Source organism: Myotis davidii, unplaced genomic scaffold, assembly GCF_000327345.1.
Source record: "Myotis davidii unplaced genomic scaffold, ASM32734v1 scaffold854, whole genome shotgun sequence".
In the NCBI taxonomy this organism is placed as follows: Eukaryota; Metazoa; Chordata; class Mammalia; order Chiroptera; family Vespertilionidae; genus Myotis; species Myotis davidii.
Window position 1 is genome coordinate 289,926 of NW_006285939.1, and position 17,850 is coordinate 307,775.

Here is a 17,850-nt window from a genome sequence, read left to right on the forward strand (position 1 = left end):
ACCCTTCCACCCATCCACACATCCACTCATCCACTCATGCACTCATTCTGTGTTGCTCCATTATTCTCAGCCAGGGCTTGTGCTGGGCTCCAGGCTAATAAAGATGCATTGGCCCCAGATCCTTTCTCCAACAGATTCTATCCAAAGATCTGGGCATGTAACTTGTTCAGTGCCTGTTGGGTGGAAAACACACAAATGTTTAAGTTACAAATCTCTGAATTTTCAGGGTGAGCTGAAAAAATACTTGGCTTTACACACAAAGTGTTGATTTAATCCTTTTCTTGAATTTTCCTTTAGCACTGGGCACAGATAGTTCCCCACAGCATAACCCTTGCGTGCACATTAGGGGATCTTGAGGCTCACATCGTCTTTGTGTGAAGACAGTGCAAGGCCGGGTAGATGGGGAGAGGGGTTGGATGCAGAGTTCAGTTGTGGGGACACAATAGGAAGGCCAGGGCTTTGCATGTGAAATATTTGGGTGAGAGTTGAAGTAAGAAATTCACTGTATATTTTGAAAATATATACTTGTCAATGCTGCTGATGTGAAGAAATTAAGCTACATAATTAATGTTGAATGAGACAGACATTTTATAGCAATTATTATGGCATTTGAAACTAATGTTTTTAACATTAGGTAGGGCCATGGAGGAGGTATTTTATCTTAACATAAAAGATTGTCTTAGACCAGGGGTGGGCAAACTTTTTGACCCGAGGGCCAGAATGTGTTCTTAAACTGGACCTGAGGCCGGAACAAAAGCATGGATGGAGTGTTTGTGGGAACTAATATAAATTCAAAGTAAACATCATTACATAAAAGGGTACGGTCTTTTTTTTTAGTTTTATTCATTTCAAACAGGCTGGATCTGGCCCGTGGGCCGTAGTTTGCCCACAGCTGTCTTAGACACTTTCTAAGTGAAGAAATCTAGATAAACAAATCTGAGTCATTTTAAGGAATAAAATAGAAGTATTGTATATCAAAGTAATTTTTTGCTTTTCATTAAACATTTTTATTTTGTTAGAGAGACATGATTTCATTATTTCATATTTTATAACATAGCTATCTATATATGTTCAAACATATACAATAAAAGTAATATATATATTAATAGATATGTATATTAAGTTATAAAAAACTTGCTTGTTTTTAAAGCTACCATCTAATATCTGAAGCTTTGGGTTCTTATAAGGAATTTAACCTCTCTTTAGTTTATTATGATTTTTAGTAATAATTATGCTTATTTTTAAAAAATATATTTTATTGATTTTTTACAAAGAGGAAGGGAGAGAGATAGAGAGTTAGAAACATCGATGGGAGAGAAACATCAATCAGCTGCCTCCTGCACATCTCCTACTGGGGGTGTGCCCGCAACCCAGGTACATGCCCTTGCCCGGAATCGAACCTGGGACCTTTTAGTCCTCAGGCCGACGCTCTATCCACTGAGCCAAACCGGTTTTGGCTTTTAAAATATGTCTTACTGATTTTTTACAGAGAGGGAGGGAGAGGGATAGAGAGTAATTATGCTTATTTATAGCTGTTCCGTTGATATAGGAAGGGAAATTTATTAGTAGGTAAGGCACACAGAAGTGAACAAAACTAAATATGATGGAAGACAATTGCAATGTGTTTACTGAAAGAATCTTTGATTTTAGATAGAAGATGTTGGACAAATTCATAGGCATATGCATGGAATTTTGATTTGTGAGACTATTTTCTTGATTGGACAAATCATACTTTAAGTTGTTTTAACCACTGATTTCCAATGTTTTTAAATTCTGGGGTGGGGTGAAATGGATGCTTTTCAAATGATTTAGAATTATCATGTGTGCTTTCCTTAGATTTCTTTTTTCATAAACCCAGGAAATGACACCTTTTCTTTAAAACAGATAATTATGCCATATTTTTAAATTCAAGGTGAAATCTTTACCTAAATCTATCTATATATATATAAAAGCCTAAGTGACTGTTTGACTGGTAGCTATGATGCACACTGACCACCAGGGGGAAGACACTCAATGCACAGGCATGGAAACATGGAACAGACTGATGAATCTCAGAGGGAAGCAGGGAAGGAGGAGGCGGGGAAGAGATTAACCAAAGATCTTATATGCATACTAGAGACCCTGGTCTGCAGGAATGGGGCCGAAACTGGCACTCCAACATTCCCTGAGGGGTCCCAGATTGTGAGAGTGCACAGGCCAGGCTGAGGGACCCCACGGGTGCACGAATCTGTGCACCAGGCCTCTGGTGCTTTAAAATGTTTTCTCTAAGTAGGCTGTAACTCTCCTTTCTATTGTTGGCATCAGGTAGAGTCTGGCTGGGAAATATGATGTGCAAACCATGGAGTTTTCCCCTGAAGGCAGCCACTGGGATTGGTCCACAGGTCAAGTTAGGTCTCTAGCTGATCTCACTGTGGCCTGGTGGCTGGCTGTATCCTGGGAATCTTACATTTGGTTTTGATTGAACACAGCAGGCATTGATGCTGGAGGCATGTAAGGCCTAACTGGACATGGAGCCTGTGGGGGCTGATAGGGAAGCCCTCCTGTCTCCCAGCTCCATGGCCCTGCCAGCCAGCTCCAGAAAGCCTGGGTAACTCTTCAGTTTCTAATTTTCTCAGGGTTTCAGGGCTAAAAAGATGCCTAAAAAGCATATGTGTTTTTCTGCTCAGAAAATCCCAGGATCTCACAATCCATATGTAGAAGAGGTTGATAGAAAATTATCCTCTGGAATATTCCAAAAGGGTCTGAGAAGCATCTTTGGAGCCCAGAGAACTGAAGGATAGAAGCACAAGAGATATTTTCTGCACTCATTTGTTTTAGCTGAAAAGAAAGACTGACACAGGACAGCCCTGGCTGACCGTGTAGATGGTGGCACTGAATATCTAATTTCTGATCTGCAGCTTGGAACTACTGGAGGCTAGGTAGCTGACTCAGGGTGAGTACCTTCAGGTACCTCAAGAGAATGAGGTCACCCAGTTGGTTGCCAGCAGATCTTTCTTCTGTAAGTGGAGTGGGAAGAAGAAAACTGCTTGGTCATTGGTCACTCATTTTTATACACTAGTCCCTGGATGCATATGGATAGAGGGAAGGTGGCCATGACTTTGACTCTGACCCTTGCACTAGTCTATATATATAAAAGCCTAAGTGATGAGCCGCTCAGCAGACCGGCCGGTAGCAATGACATGCAATGACCACCAGGGGGCAGATGCTCAATGCAGGAGCTGCTGAGCTGCAGTGACTTGGCAGCTGCAGTCTTGGGTGATACACCCGTAACCAGAGAGGAGGGAGCCCAATTCTGGTGTGTGTCACCTGAGAACTGCCCTCTCGCAATCTGGGACCCTTTGGGGGATATCAGAGAGCTAGTTGTGGCTCAATTCCCGCAACTAGCCAGGCCGAGGGACCCACCAGTGCACGAATCCATGCACCTGGCCTCTAGTGTCATAATAAATTGATAAATTGATACTACCTAACAGTTATTGAGCTAGGTTCTTTAGCACTCAGATATATCAATCCATCTAATCTTTACAACCACCTAATGAAGTGGGCACCAAGGTGATCCCTTTTTCACAAATGAGAAAACAGAGGCAGAGAAAAGATCAGCACCTTAACTAGGATCACAGGTTTGCTAAGCGCAGAGCCAGGTTTGATCCAAGCATCTGACCCAGGAGTCTGCTTCTATGTGATGTAGGGCTCAATGGTCACATGGGAGGGGCTGGGAGAGCATGAAAAGGAAAGTAATTCTCAGACGAAGGAATGGGCAGAGTCTGCGATCATTGCCCGGGGAATGGGTAATAAATAAAGAAAAACACGTGTTTTTTACCAGTGTAGGTTTGCTGAGGCCTCATCTTTTAGAATTAGCACTTCCCATGTTGGTCAGTGGAACCTTGGTTGGCGGCCCAGGAGGGTTGAGAGTGTGAGGGAGAAGCATCGTCCTGGTGGGGATGGTTGGATGTGGTCGGACATCCTGTGGCCTTGACAACTCAGTTTCAGGTGGCTTCAAAGATCATCACTTAGTAATCCCATGATCTAAGCAAAGGCTCAGAAACTGTTGGAGTCTGAAATTAAAATCCAGTCCTTTTAATAGGAAGAACACGGGTGGAACTGAAGATGTCTGTGTGGTTCAGAGGATATGTTACTGAGTTCAGGCTGAAAGGACCAAGGAGGACAAGAAAAACATCTTCTCAGGACACACATGATAGAGAGTGATGAGGACCAGTAGTAAATAGTGTTAGGGAATGATACCCCGGCATAAACTGAGGCTATTGAAGGGAGCAGAGGAGAACGAAGGGCTCATGTTGGTTGGGAGCACGGAGAACAAAGGCTGCATAGACCCACTGGCTGCCAGGGCAGCTTGTCATGGAAGAAGAAAGAGGAAGGCGCAGCTTCACTTTGCCAGGGACAGAGACCCATCTCCCAGTTTGAAAGGGCATTGGTGGGTCCAGGTGGGAAAGGAGGAGTGAGGCAGTGCATGTGGTCTGTGCATGTGGTCGCCTTACCCAGAACTCGCTGGCCAGAGCATGGAGTGACCCTAGAGATGACATCACATTTCTGCAGAGGTCATCTGAGAGGCCTTGGGGTACAAGACAGAGGTGCATGGAGCCTGGAGCTGGATGAGACTCAGTGTCTGATGCTGACTTGGAAAAGCACCTGGGAGTCTGTCACCAAGAAGAGATGAGCAGTAGAGGTTAGCAGGGGCTCACTGGACAAGCCATGTCAGACTCACATCACTTTCCATCTGAGAAGCTCAGATCTGGTGACTGTGGCACACAGAGTGTCCTGGGCTTAGATGGGGCCGCAGCAGATTTTGGCAGGACATTCTCTGCACTTGCCTGAGTGATATTACCCAGCAGCACAGACACATGGGAGAGTGGTGACCCTCGGGGGGGCTGAGTCATGCCAAAAGTCCCCGTCAGCATCTTCATTTGCCTTTTTGCTTCCTCCTCCTTTTCCTGCTCTTCCTCCTTATTATTATTTTTATGTTATATCATCTTTTCTTCTTCTCCTCCTCATTAGTAAGATTTTTCTTGTAGCACTGATGAAAGTGAAACTGGTTGGATATCTAACACAGCAGTGAGCAGAGTCCGGATCCACAGTGTCTCAAAAAGCTGGAGGTGCAGTGCTGAGCTTAGCAGCCTGGTATTGGGCAGATTGAAGATGAACGCAGTTGAGTTGAGACAATGCAACTTTCCTCAGATGGTTGCTGTGAAAAGTCCATGAAGTAAGGTGATTGAGCCTCTGGCACGGAGACCCTTATGTAGCCAATAAACAATGACGTCTATTTTTATATCATGAAGAATCCTGGTAGCAAAATATTCCGTCCTGCAGTCAGGCCACATATCCAAAAGTTCAGGGCTGAGGAGAGGGTTGTTACGTCCGTGTCTCAGGGCACTCTGGACAAGTCTGGCAACAGAGTCCACACATCTGTGGTTGGCAGAGGCCACCTGAGTGGCGAAGGAGCCCAGTGGGGGTGTCTGCAGAGGAATACGAGGTGCAGCAGGACCACAGGGAGGCATTGATAATACTGTCCACAACAAAATAAAATTAAGTTAATTAAAAAAAGAAGGGCTCAGATCCCCTGGAAGCACAGTTTGGGGCATGTGAGGCTGACATGGGTAGTGCAGCCAAAGCGGGGTTTGGGGACACACTCTTGGGTTTCAACCCCAGCTGCACCTCCTACTTTCAGGGAACTTTGGGCAGGGTGTGTAGCTTTCCAAAACTCGAGTCCACTTGTCTGTGAAAAGGGTGAGGATGGAAGGAGGTGACACGTGCAAAGCACCTATCGTGGACTCCTGCCCCCAAGATGGAGGGAGGAGAGAGTGCCCGCGCTTCCTTTCCATGTGGGCATGAGGCAGGGCCGGAGGAAGCAGCTGACATGAGCCCACATGCTATTGATACGTAACAAGCCCTCGCCAGTGCCCGTGAGGAAGCTCAGCGCCTGCGGTCAGGTCCTCCTGGGCCTGCGGAAATCGTTTCTAATACGGAAACTTGGAGTGTGGCCCAGCAGCACTGCTTGCTGGCTGAGCGGGTGTTGAAGATGGGTTTCCCCATTTCTCGAACTTGCTGGTGGAGCTGATGAGGGAAAGGCAGGGAAGAGTGCCTCCCCAGCCGGGCTGAGGGCACCCTCTCCTCTTCAATGCCATCCTCACATATGCCACCGCATACGTCCCCTCAAAGCCTCGAGAGCCTGCAGAAGCTGGTCCATCTGAGCATGCCCAGTGAGTGGGCACAAGAGGACAGCTGCCAGTTGCCAGATGAGCAGAAGAAAAGTAAGTGGATTAAGGTGAGAAGAACCCAGTGTTGGCACTTTCAGCGAGAGGAGACAGACGGGAGAGACTCCCACTAGTTCCAGGAGAGGGACCAAGCCCAGAAGTGGCTGACCCCCAGGTGTAGTAGTGGAAGCCAGATACAGCCCCACGCTCTCCCTGCCATGCCTGGGTATTTATTGCTTCAGCCTTTATCTCTCTGGACGCCTGTACCCGCAGGAGCTCCTGTCCCTAGGTGCTTAAAGTTCTTGGCATTTCTGAGGATTTGGGGGGGATTGGCATGCTGTGTAGCAAGAAATGCAAACTGCCCTAAATCAGCATGCAAACATGTTGGAGCTGCCCACAAAGTCAGAGCTGGCTGGTGGATGCCTTGTGTGCTCGGTTAATGCAGTCCTTGCTGCCTGGATGCTGACAGGTGTGGAAGCAGTACTGAGTCACGCCTCTGGGTGGCAGCATTGTGCAGTATTTTCCTTCCCTGATGGAGAACTGGAGGTGAAAGCAGGTGGCATAAAGCTCTGAGACTGGGTGAGTGCGGCATCTATGGTAGTCGGGATTCTTTGGATGCGAACAACTGCCTGTTGCTTCCTCTCTCTGCAGAGGCCTGTGGTCCAAGTGTGGCTGGCCCACCCATCGGGAAGCTCTCCAATCTCATAGCTCTTCCCTGAAGACGATACCTGTGGGAGTGTCCACCTTGCTGAGCTGTCCCAGGTCCCACTAGTCCGCATGGCTGCTGGAGAGGGGGTCCTGCAAACCCGGGGCTGCAAGCCAGTGCTGCTGGAGCAAACAGAGCACCCAGGCTCCAAGGCTGCCCTCAGCAGTGGTGGCCAGGAGGAGGCCGGCGCAGAGCTGGCACGATCAACACCCCCGGGCGAGCTGAGACTGGGAAAAGCACTGGCCCGGACGGTGGGCTGGGAACAAGAGCAGAGCGCCTTCATGGAGATGCCTCATCTCAAGGAAAGGCTACAGGGCATGTGGGCCAAGGAGAGGGAGCATGATGACTCCACAGGCCAGCCTGGCCCTCGGCAGCTGACGCAGGGCATCCCTAGGGACCCAGCTGGCAGCACAGTCTTCTCTGCGTGGCCCAGCAGCGCCAGAAGGGAGCAGAGAAGTGCCTTCAGCAAACCAGCCAGGTGCACATCAGGGAGACCTGGGCTGGCCTCTCTCTTCCAGGCAGGCAGACCTGCAGATGCCCTGGGGGAGCTGGTGGGACCCAGGCAAATAGTAGACATCCCTTCCTGGCCTAGATGTTCCAATTCCAAGGTTTCGGTGAGTGATTTCTGGAACCTGCAGATGCTGCCACAAAATGCTGCTCTCAGCAATGCTTCCGCGGGTGCCCCCATGCTGTGGCTAAAGCATGCCATGGCCCAGATACCCACAGCCTCCGCTCCCTCCTCGGTCTCCTGGGCCCTCCTACCATCCGCGTTCACGTCCCTGGGCTTGGCCACCCGGAACTGGTGTGCAAAGTGCAACCTCTCCTTTCGCCTGACTTCTGACCTGGTTTTTCATATGCGGTCCCACCACAGAAAGGGGCATGCGGGGCCGGACCTGCATTCGAAGAAGCTGAGAGAAGAAGCACTCATGTGCCCCGTCTGCCGTGAGTCCTTCCGGGAGTGCCACCACCTCTCCCGGCACATGACTTCTCACCGCTGACAGGTGGCTGTGGGCTGGGCGTGGCGAGGAGCGCAGCTCCCCGGGCGCCAAGCAGAAAGCTGTCCGCAGTGTCTGCAGGGCGTCTGCTTTGGGATGCGCCCACCAACGGCTCTGTCATAGCTGAAAGAGGGAGTCCTTGGCTGGGATGTGTTTTGAAGTAAATAAACTCATGAAATAAAGTGATGTGCTTTGCTAACCCAGGGTGTTGGGACTACTGGGCGCAAAGTGCTTCACCATCTTCCAGAGGGGCGCCGCCCTGGCACCACGCCCGGGCTCCATGGAGCCGCGTTTGGCTGGCAGCACAGGCTTTGGAGACAGACAAGCCTGGATTTGAGTCTCGGCCCTTTTACATACCAGACCTGCCCTTGAACAAACTGCTCTATCTGCCTGGGACCCAGTTTTCTTATCTGTGAAATGGAGATACGACACGTGTGTTTTCGGGTGTTGTCAGGGTTACATGGAAAGACGTGAGGAAACAGGCCAGCACAGCCTGGAACAGTGTGATCACTGTGTGAAGGATGCTTATTATCATTGTCCGGATTAGTCAGCTGTTGCTACGTAACAAAATCGAAGTGGCCAACAACTCAGAGATTCGATTTCCCACCCACGGGTCTGTGGGTTGGTGGGGTTGGGCTGGTCTTTTCCGGGCTGTGTCTCTGGAACTGATGGGCTACCCAGGTCATGCTTCTCTCGTGGTCACACCAGAGCACAAGAGGGCATGTCCACTTCCTGGGTCACTTCTGAGAACATCTCTTTGCCAAAGCAAGTCAGTGGCCAAGTTCAAGGTTAAGGAGTGAAATGTGCATGCTGCCATGTGGAGCCAGGCGGAGCGAGTGGGTGTGTCACCGACCACAGGAGCGTGAAGACTGGGGTCAGTAGTTCAGCCATGGTTCTCCATGTTCTGCATCTGTGGCTCTCAGGAAGGGAGCGTGTGCCAAAGCTCAAGGCTTAACATGTTGTGAGCAGCGGGAGGGTTCTGGGTCCCATTATCTCTTCTGCATTTCTATGTTCGTCCTTGCAAACACCAGGCCACCAGGCCATAAACCCTGATGGCATGCAGGCTGGTTTCCACTTCACTTTCCGGATTTCTTCATTTGAGCTGCAGCTTGCAGCCCTCTGGTGGGGCCTCCATCACAGAGCTCAGGCTTGTGGTTGGAAGGATCTAGTGGGGGTACCATGGGGAGCACGCCTAAATCAGACCTGTGGGAAGCGGGGTGTGGCATCCCTGGAGGCCTTCTGAGGAGTGGGGGGCGGGGGAGGAGCATGAACTGAGCCTGAAAGTCAGCAGTGCTGGTGATTTAGACAGGGAGGGCAGTGGCTGGAAGGAGGGTGGTCAGAGCGCAGAGGCGCCAGGGTGCCATAAGGCAGGCAGGAGGACTGCATGGGGGAGGCAGCCTTCAGGGAAGATGGAGATGCACGAGGGCCTTGAAAGAGAAGAGTCTGGACCAGACGTAGAGGTTCGACTCCAAGAGGCACTTGGAGGGGGCCTCTGGCCTCAGTTGGAAGGAAGGATGGGCTGGAGGAGAGGAGAGTCCCCCCCCCCCCCAGGCCTTTCCTTTGCATCTGAAAGGAGCCCTGTGCTCCCTACAGGCACCAACAGAAACCTCCTTTCTCACGGGGAGGCTTGGAAGAAAGGTCTGCAGGCCAGCCCCTTGGACGGCCAGCCATGTGGGGGCAGAATTTGCCCAGAGAGACTGACGCTGCAAGTAGCCCCCTCTGCTGTCTCAGGTGGGCAGAAGGGGCCCCCTGCAGGTTTGGACCTGAGGCTCCACACTGTCATTCCAGACATCATTTCATCCACATGAGGTACCCAGGTGGGAGATATTTAATACCCATTTTACTGCAGAAGAAACTAAACTGCAGGAGGTTAACTGACTTTCCTAAGACCATGGGTGCAAGGACAAGACCCCAGGACCTCCTCACGCTGAGCTCACATCCTTCCTCGCCTGCCACACATCTGCTCCGAGAGCTCATATGTCCTTGAGGATGCTTTACAAACTAGGACCAGACATTGACTTCAGCTTGCCCCCTGCCTGCCCCCACTCACCTTCCTGTTGCCTTTCTCTTTAGTGCGTTTCACCAGCTTGCATGTGATCTGTCTTGCTGACTGTGTCCTATCCATAGAGTGTGAGTTCCATGAGTGCTTTGGGCACTGCTGTTTCCCCAGAGCAGAGCGAGACAGGCTGCTTCCGCCTCACTGCTCACAAGGCTACATCAGCTTCTCACTGCGTTTGGACCTCTGTCAAATGGCATGCACAGCCATCCTCCTCTGGCTACTGGATTGGTCCATCATTTCTGTGAAATCACTTTGAAAGGCATACATTCATTATAGGAAGATAAAATAGACATTTGGAATCAAGAGTGTAGAATTCTCATCCATTCCCTCGCTTCACAGCAGCAAGCACTGTCGTCTGTGCATAAGCTGGCTGCAAAGTATTGCAGGGCACGTACGTGGTGGTGAGGGGTTCCCAAGGCCAGGGTTCCCGCGGCAGCAGGGAGGCCCAGTCTGACATCTTCCTGGCTGGCTGGACTCAAGGAGCCACGGCTGTGGCCTCCAAGGGAATCATTACTAAGAGTGGCCGCACCACTCACAAGCAAGGGAGGCATTTTGAAAAAAAGTAAATTAATTAAAGCAAATTAGCTTAATTAAGCTTAGGAAGAAGCACAATAAAACACCTTTCTCCAACTCAGTTTTTAAGATGGAATTCAGTTTGATAAAAATTGACTTTGAAGATGGACTTTATTTTGGTAAAAATTGATGTTAATGCAAGTTGCTTTGCCGACACTTAAATTGACAAATTGGAAGAAGACTTAGAGAGGTGATGACTTACAGTTTATGAAAGTGGCAGTTACTACTCGTCACCAGCTGGGCTCCCAAAGTCCTCTTGACAGTTGAATCTTGTCTCCTCCATTCTTGTCTCCTGCTTTCCTTCATCTACTGGAGAGGAGTCACTTTTAATCGTGACATTGCCCAAGCGCCTCTGACACCTTCTGGACCATTAAGTGTTGGCTGGTGATATTGCCACAAAACATCACATCAGCAGGTATGACTTTTCTCCACAAGCCTTGGGTGAAAATGGCTAAATTCCTTAAATTCTCTAAGTCAAATTTAATCTCTGCACCCCAACCTGCTGTCTGTGGTGGGATATGCAATCTGTCTTCTGGAACTCCCTCTCCAGCCTCTCAAGTTCAGAGAAAGTTCCCCCCCACCTGCACCTAAGCAGGCAGCTCTTTTAATATCATGCCGTCTCCCCACACTGCTTGGTGCCTTTGCCACTATTTCCCAGTGTGCTCTGTCTTTTCTCCGCCTCCCTTGCCCCCCGGGTCCTGGGTCTTGGTGGTTTCCTGGCAATGCTGTCATTAGATAACACAGAAGCCACCAAGTCAATGAATAGAAAAGCTTGGCCAACTTCTTAGGCAAGGAGAAGGAAAATAGCTACAGTGGCTAGAAAAATGGCTAGTTATATTCTAGTAAAGTACCTCCCAGCAGCCATTCAGTTATGATTTATCAAAGTCCAGAAATGTGCAAATGAGGCTAAAATAAGACATTTTGAATTCAGACCCATTTTATTTCTCAATTTTAACCAAGATCTGCTTTTCTTCCTGTTTTTATCTAGAAGAGAAGTAAAACCTTTATAAGTCTGGGATCCTGGATTTCAGCTTTTGGCCAATTTCTGGCTGTGGATTCTCTTTAAATGACTATATATTAGGTTACTGAAAGTGAGTGAGTCTTGCCTGAGTTGGGGAAAGAGTGGGGGAAAGTGAGGAAAGGCAGTCCCGACAGCCTGCGGCTCAGATGTCCTGGGTAAAGGCTCAGCACCAGGCCAAGTGCACGCCAGAATCGGCACTGCTTGTGAAGTTAGAGGTCAGCCAATGCAGGTGGCCTCTAAACTGATGGCCGAAATGGGGTGCAGGGACTCGAGGAAGCATGGTGTGGTGGTGGTGGTGGTGAGAGGCAGGAACCACCTGGAGACCCCTCCTCACTCTGCTATGGTCCCAGTCTCCGCACAGGCCTGGTGCTGGGCCTGGCGCTGCCAGCCTCCTCCATACTGCCTGACTCCTCTGTGCACATTGCCTTCTGCTAGCCACTCTTATGGCGTATCCAGTAACGCTAGGTATTGTTTATTGAGCACTTACTACCTTCCTCATTTTGGAAGGTGCTTGCACCCCCTGGAGGCAGCAGGCCTTCCCTGCAGGCCACTTATTTCAGAGAAATGGCTAACACCCTGCTATTTGCATGTGTTTGTTTTTTGTACTAGAATTATTGTGGGGTAAACATCATATAGCAAGATATAAACCCCATAGAAAATAAACCTCTTATTTAAAAAGTAAGTCACTTTCTGATGTGTTTTGATTTGTGCCATTTCTTAGGAGAAAGTAATTTTTTTAAACCATTTTTGAATGGGGACTAAGGTGTCAGTGCATGCTGAGGAAAGGGTTGGGGTTCTTTAACTCCAACTCTTTCTTCCCCGACCATCTGTGCTTTCCCAGGGCAGGAGACAGGACGCCAGTGGTCTCTGCTGCCCTTGCTATTCTAAAGGACCTGGACTAGGTGGCTATTTTTAGCACTGGCTGGACTGGTGAGCCTGGCAGTGAATAGGCCTGTAGGCCAAGTGGCACTAATCCTATGGGGACCAGCAGGTGGAGAAGGTGGAGATGGGCCCCTTCCAGTGGGGGCCTCAGAGGAAGTTTTCCTTGTCCAGCGGTCTACCATGGATTGTATAACTTTCCTTTTTGAGCTGTGTCCTCTCCTTGCATAAAAGCTGTGTGGATAGCCCTAGCTGGTTTGGCTCACTGGATATAGCGTCGGCCTGCGGACTGAAGGGTCCCAGGTTCGATTCCAGTCAAGGGCATGTACCTTGGTTGCAGGCACATCCCCAGTAGGTTGTGTGCAGGAGGCAGCTGATCTATGCTTCTCTCTCATCGATGTTTCTAACTCTCTATCCCTCTCCCTTCTTCTCTGTAAAAAATCAATAAAATATATTTGAAAAAAAAAAAGCTGTGTGGATAATCAGGGCCCCCAAGTGCGGCTGCTGGCCGTGTCGGGCTGTGTGGGCAGATGCAGGGGCACGGGAAGCAGGAGGGTGCTGGGAGGAGAGCTGGGTTTCCCCTCTGGGCTCCAGCCCTCTCTGAAGAGGGAGCACCTATGCGGGTCTCAGGCGCCTTCTTCACACTCCTCCTGGAGAGGTCCCCGGCCCTGCTTCCCAGGTGGGGCTGAGCCAAGCCTCAGGACCCTGACAGTGAAGGCCACCTTTCCTTTCCTCTTCTAACTGCAGAGCCTGGCAGGGTGTGGCCTGGTGTGGGTCCTGGAACCCAGAGCCACTGAGGCAGGTCAGTGAGCCAGGACAAGTGGAACAGGGAAACTGAGACAGACAGATGAACAAACCAGAAAAGCAACCACGGCCGATCAGAAGTCACCTGGAGATAACATCGGCTTCAGCTGTATTTCAGCTCCAGGCTCAGAGAAGCAGCAAACCCAGGTGGGTGGCACCAGGGCCACCTGCAATCACTAAGGACCTCCTGTCCTGGTGCTGGGAGACCAAGACCCCGAAAGAACACCCCTGGAAAACTGGGGAATATTTTGCTGACCATCTCCCCTAGGACTCCCCTAAGATTCCCAAAGCAACGAGACAGATGTGGGTTCACCTCTTGCCTATTCCCTACCCAGCTGCCCGTGACAGTGACGTCTGTTGTCAGGGAGCAGAGACATGGCTGACTGAAGCAGAAAGGGATATATTGAGAGGAGCCTGAGCTTCCCCCAAGGTTGGGTAGGAAGGTTGGGGACCCCAGGCTGGACTAGGGGCAGGGACAAAGAGCTACTCAGCAGAGCCAAGGCCATGGTCAGGCAGGAGGACGGCTGAGGATGCTGAGCAGCACAAATGTGCTGCTTTGCACACTGGGTATCTGGCCGGTGCCGCTCAGATGAAACATCCTACAAGAGCCTCTGATTGGCTGAGGAAGGACCATGAGCCTAAGCTCAGCCGTCAGGGGGCTGGGAGAGTAGGCTTCTGGGTGTACAGCTTCAGAGTGGGGAGATGGTGCCAGCTCACATTGGCTGGGCACCAAATTAATTCCTTTCATCTCTAGAACCCGAAGGTGCTATTATCTCTGCCACTGTAGAGAGGAGCAGATGGAGGCCCAAGGAGGTGAAGTAAATTGCCCGGAGTTACCCAGCGGAGACGTGGCTGGGCTGAAGCGAACCTGGGTCCCAACCATGCACTGCTCCTCAGCGGTCTGTTTCCCACAGGCTCATCTGGGGAGCGATTCTCTGAACCCCAAAGGGGGTGCAAGTGCTGGGTGGCAAATGCCGGACAAACGTGCGCGGTGCTGGATGGTGACCTCCTGCGGCTTCCTGAGCTCCGGGTCTCCGCTGACTCCAGTGCACATGCTGATGATGCTGGCCCAGGTGCTGTGACCTCGGGAGAGAGGACTGTGCACACCCCAGCCTCAGAGCTGCTCTGCGCCTCCCCCTGCTTAACAGCCGCCAGAATCTCGTCACCTGTGAACCCCACAGCATCTAGCCCGACACCTTAAATGAAATAAACTCAATAAATGCCAGTAGCGCGGAAATCCAAATGATATCGAAAGTAAAGCCCAACTTTTAACCACTAGTGATTACTAAGGCATGGTTACTGACTCAATTCTATAATTTATTTGCTCTTATATATTTTATTTTTTGGAATAATGATTGCTGCATTTGAAAATAATCTGATGTACTCATTATAAGGATTTAAGAAAAAAGAAAGGTATAGAGAAGAAACTTAAAATATCATCCTTGGTTCAACCACCTAGAAGAAATCATGTAGGTTTGAAGGAGGTGATCACCTGATAGCCATATATATAGGGTGTCCCCAAAAATGTATACACACACTCTGAATAATGATAAAGGCAGTGTTTATTAAAATATATTTCATTTTCAAAATGGAGCTATCAGGTGTTAAAATGTGTATACATTTTTGGGGACATCCTGTATATATTCTGTGTGTGTGTGTGTGTGTGTGTGCGCGCCCGCACCCACGTGTGACAGAGAGAACCCCTATAATGTAAGCCTATCAGGGGGCCACACATACATTCTCGACATGAACAAGGTACTAAAATTCAACCATGCTCTGACTCTCATTTGAATGTAGCAGAAGGAAAAGGAACTGGAGTGACCCTTTCCTCCCATCTGGACTTTCCTGTTCAGATAGGGATGGCTCTGTTTTCCAGTGGCAACTCCTTAGTATTGGTGGTGGCCCAGCAGCGTGCCCAGATTCCACAGCTCTGGAGTTGGGGGAGGGTGCTGGTGAGGTCAGGGTTGTGTTGCAGCTAGCCCAGTGCCCTAGGGACGTGGCCTGTGGCATCTGCTGCCCGGGTCAGCAGGCAGCCAGGCCAGAGGCACCAGCACTCTCCTCACTCAGACGTCTTGGCCTGGGTGCCCCTCTCTGCCAGCCTCACCCCCTCCACGACTTTGGACAGAGTCCTAAAGGCTTCTCACTTTTGGATCCCTGGTGACTCCAGTAGGCTAGGGGTACATGGCCCCTTATCTCACACGGGAGCCACCAGCTACAGATGTCCATTGAGCACACTAGACAAGTGACACATGAGCATGGGATCGTGCTGTAAGATTTTAAAGACTTTGTATAAAACATCTCATTCACAATAATTTTTATATTGAGCATGTGTTGAAATGATACGACTATGAATATAGAGGGTTACATAAGATATAATATTGCATCCACCCAGCAGCAAACTCCTCAGCACTGATTCGCCCGCTCAGTGTTTCACTAACTTACTGACTCTTCCCAGCACTGACAATGAGAAGCCCCGCAAACACCTGTTTTCACCCAGACAAGAGAGTAGCACCTTCTATACCCTGGATTTCCAAACCGAGTCCCTGTGGGTACCAATGCTCCCAGAGGTGCTCAGGGACCCCCGAACATGGGAGTGGATGGGATGCAGAGGGAGAGAGAACAAGATGTGGCTGGTAAGAGCTCAAAGGTGAAAATAAGTCTGGAAGCCGTCACCTAGCACCTCGAACAGAACCTGGGCGTGCAGTCAGTCAGCCCCCTAATGGAACTGTGCTCAGCCCAGCCCAGCCCAGCCCCCCCATGCCTCTCACCTGCATGGGCACGATCCTCAGGAATCTGGGCTGATTTCAGGTGTGGGCCCCCAGACAGCACCTGCAGGTCAGCCCCAGCATCTCAGCCAGCGCCCCTTCAGAGGTCACCCTCGAATAACAGCTCTCCAGATGGCTCGGTTTGGCAGCCACCTCAGGGGAGGCATAGTTATCCATGACCGGCTTCCGGCGGTCTGCAGCACAGGGGGCACCTTGGCGTGCAGGCCCGCTATGTCCCGGGCATGGAGAGGGCCTCGCTCATGGGCACGGTGATGTCAGGCTCTCCTCCTGCCAGTCCCAGGTCTCGCCAGTGCTGGCGCTCAGGGCCATTGGCGTGGGCATGGAGGCATATAAGGGACTTCTGCCCACCTGGGAGATGCCCACAGAGAGAGCCCCTCCAGCTGTGGGCTCCCTATGACGGTGGCCTGCCACAGGTCCTGCATGGTGTGAGCAAAAGCCTTCGTTGCTGACCTGCTGGTGTGGCTCATCAGGATGTGCAGGTCCTTGTGGGGCTGTAACGCTGACCAGTCACCTGGGGAAGGGCCGCACCTCTGTGACCCTGGAGGTGGCCCTGCCAAAGACAGAGTAGAGGTACTGGCGGGGCTCTGCCTCAGGAAAATAGGAACAGAGCAGGGCCCCTCCGTGGAGTAGCTGCCAGGGTTGTAGCGCAGATCGATGACCAGCATGGCTGGCCGTGCCCACCAGCCTTGCCACACCAGCAGCATCAGCTGAGGCCTGATGCCTTCATGGTCTCCAGCTCAGCCATGGCTCAAAGCGCAAGTAGCCCAGCGGGCTGGCAGCACCTGGTCTTGCACAGGGCCCGATGAGGTAGGAGGGCTCCTGAGGGAGGAGCTGGCAGGAGAGGGGGCGCCTCCTCTGGTGCCAGCCCCTGAGGCTGTGCAGCACCAGAGCATGGTAGTCTCCAGACAGACACCTCTTACAGGTCAGCCGTGAGCTGGGAAGCCATGGACTCCAGGTCCATGGCTGTGCGGTAGGCCCTCTGGCCAGCTTGGCTCATAGCAGGTCTATCTGCCCGACAGGCTGTGCTTAGTGAGCCTCCAGCAGACACACGTGCCCTTTACCAAGGCCCCAGGCCCCGGTGGAATGCCAGCACCTCCTGGGCCCTGTGCAGGGCCTCCTCGGCCAGCCCGATGCCATCGGGGCCTCGCCGCACCCCAGCCAGAGCTCACTGCGGTTGTTGATGAGGGTGCGCAGGGGCACGGTGAGCGCCAGGCCGCCCTCAGGTCTGCAGCAGGGGCAGTGTGCTATGCAGCGGGGCCCACGGTGACAGGGATCTCGCCCAGCAGCGTGGCCCAGCCTGGCGACTGCAGGACGGCCAGCTCCTTGGTGGCCCTGGCCAGGCAGGTGGCTGGTGAGCAGTTACACCTCGCGCCTGGAGCCCAGGAGCCCCCGGAGGGAGGCGGAAGTGCTCCCGAGTGATGATGGTGTTGCGGTCCTGGGTGGTGAAGAGGCCCTGGGGAAGGGCCCCGCGCAGGACAGTGCTCCCGGCGGGGTCCCTGTGCAGGTCCTCCATCAGGGGCTCCGCGGCCTGCAGAGCCCCCCACTCCTGGCTCAGGACACACGGCCCAGCGCCCCAGCACAGGCAGACCTCATGGCCCCGCAGCATGGACCCCTGGGACCCGGAGTCCTCCAGGGCCGCCGGGAAACTTCTCCGGCATCGCTGCGGGCAGCGCGGGGGCAGAGCGGGGACAGCCCCAGGCTCAGGCCCCGCGGAGGTGTTTGGGGCCCCAGGGCCGCACCCGGAGCCTGGGGTCCTGGGACACAGCCTGCAGACCGGCGCTGAGCAACCCGGCCCTCCTGGGAGCCACAGGGGAGCAGGCC

The 17,850-nt window shown here is 51.6% G+C and overlaps 2 protein-coding genes across 2 annotated transcripts in view; one reads left to right on the top strand and one right to left on the bottom strand.

Moving 5' to 3' along the window:
• Positions 1-6,864: 6,864 nt before the first annotated feature.
• On the top strand, positions 6,865-7,910 carry ZNF488 (zinc finger protein 488). Its single transcript, XM_006757150.2, has one exon. It carries the CDS (start codon positions 6,984-6,986, stop codon positions 7,908-7,910), a length of 927 nt encoding a protein of 308 aa, XP_006757213.1. The 5' UTR covers positions 6,865-6,983.
• A 1,073-nt stretch (positions 7,911-8,983) lies between these two features.
• The window catches only part of RBP3 (retinol binding protein 3), a 12,218-nt gene continuing 3,351 nt past the window's right edge, over positions 8,984-17,850 (bottom strand). Inside the window, 19 exon segments of the mRNA XM_015559657.1 lie at positions 8,984-9,072; positions 16,012-16,089; positions 16,092-16,190; positions 16,193-16,252; positions 16,255-16,302; positions 16,305-16,418; positions 16,421-16,519; positions 16,522-16,554; positions 16,557-16,640; positions 16,643-16,750; positions 16,753-16,776; positions 16,915-17,004; positions 17,007-17,092; positions 17,094-17,172; positions 17,175-17,247; positions 17,292-17,369; positions 17,371-17,464; positions 17,610-17,747; positions 17,749-17,826. Coding sequence (XP_015415143.1) covers positions 8,984-9,072; positions 16,012-16,089; positions 16,092-16,190; positions 16,193-16,252; positions 16,255-16,302; positions 16,305-16,418; positions 16,421-16,519; positions 16,522-16,554; positions 16,557-16,640; positions 16,643-16,750; positions 16,753-16,776; positions 16,915-17,004; positions 17,007-17,092; positions 17,094-17,172; positions 17,175-17,247; positions 17,292-17,369; positions 17,371-17,464; positions 17,610-17,747; positions 17,749-17,826 — 1,552 coding nt within the window.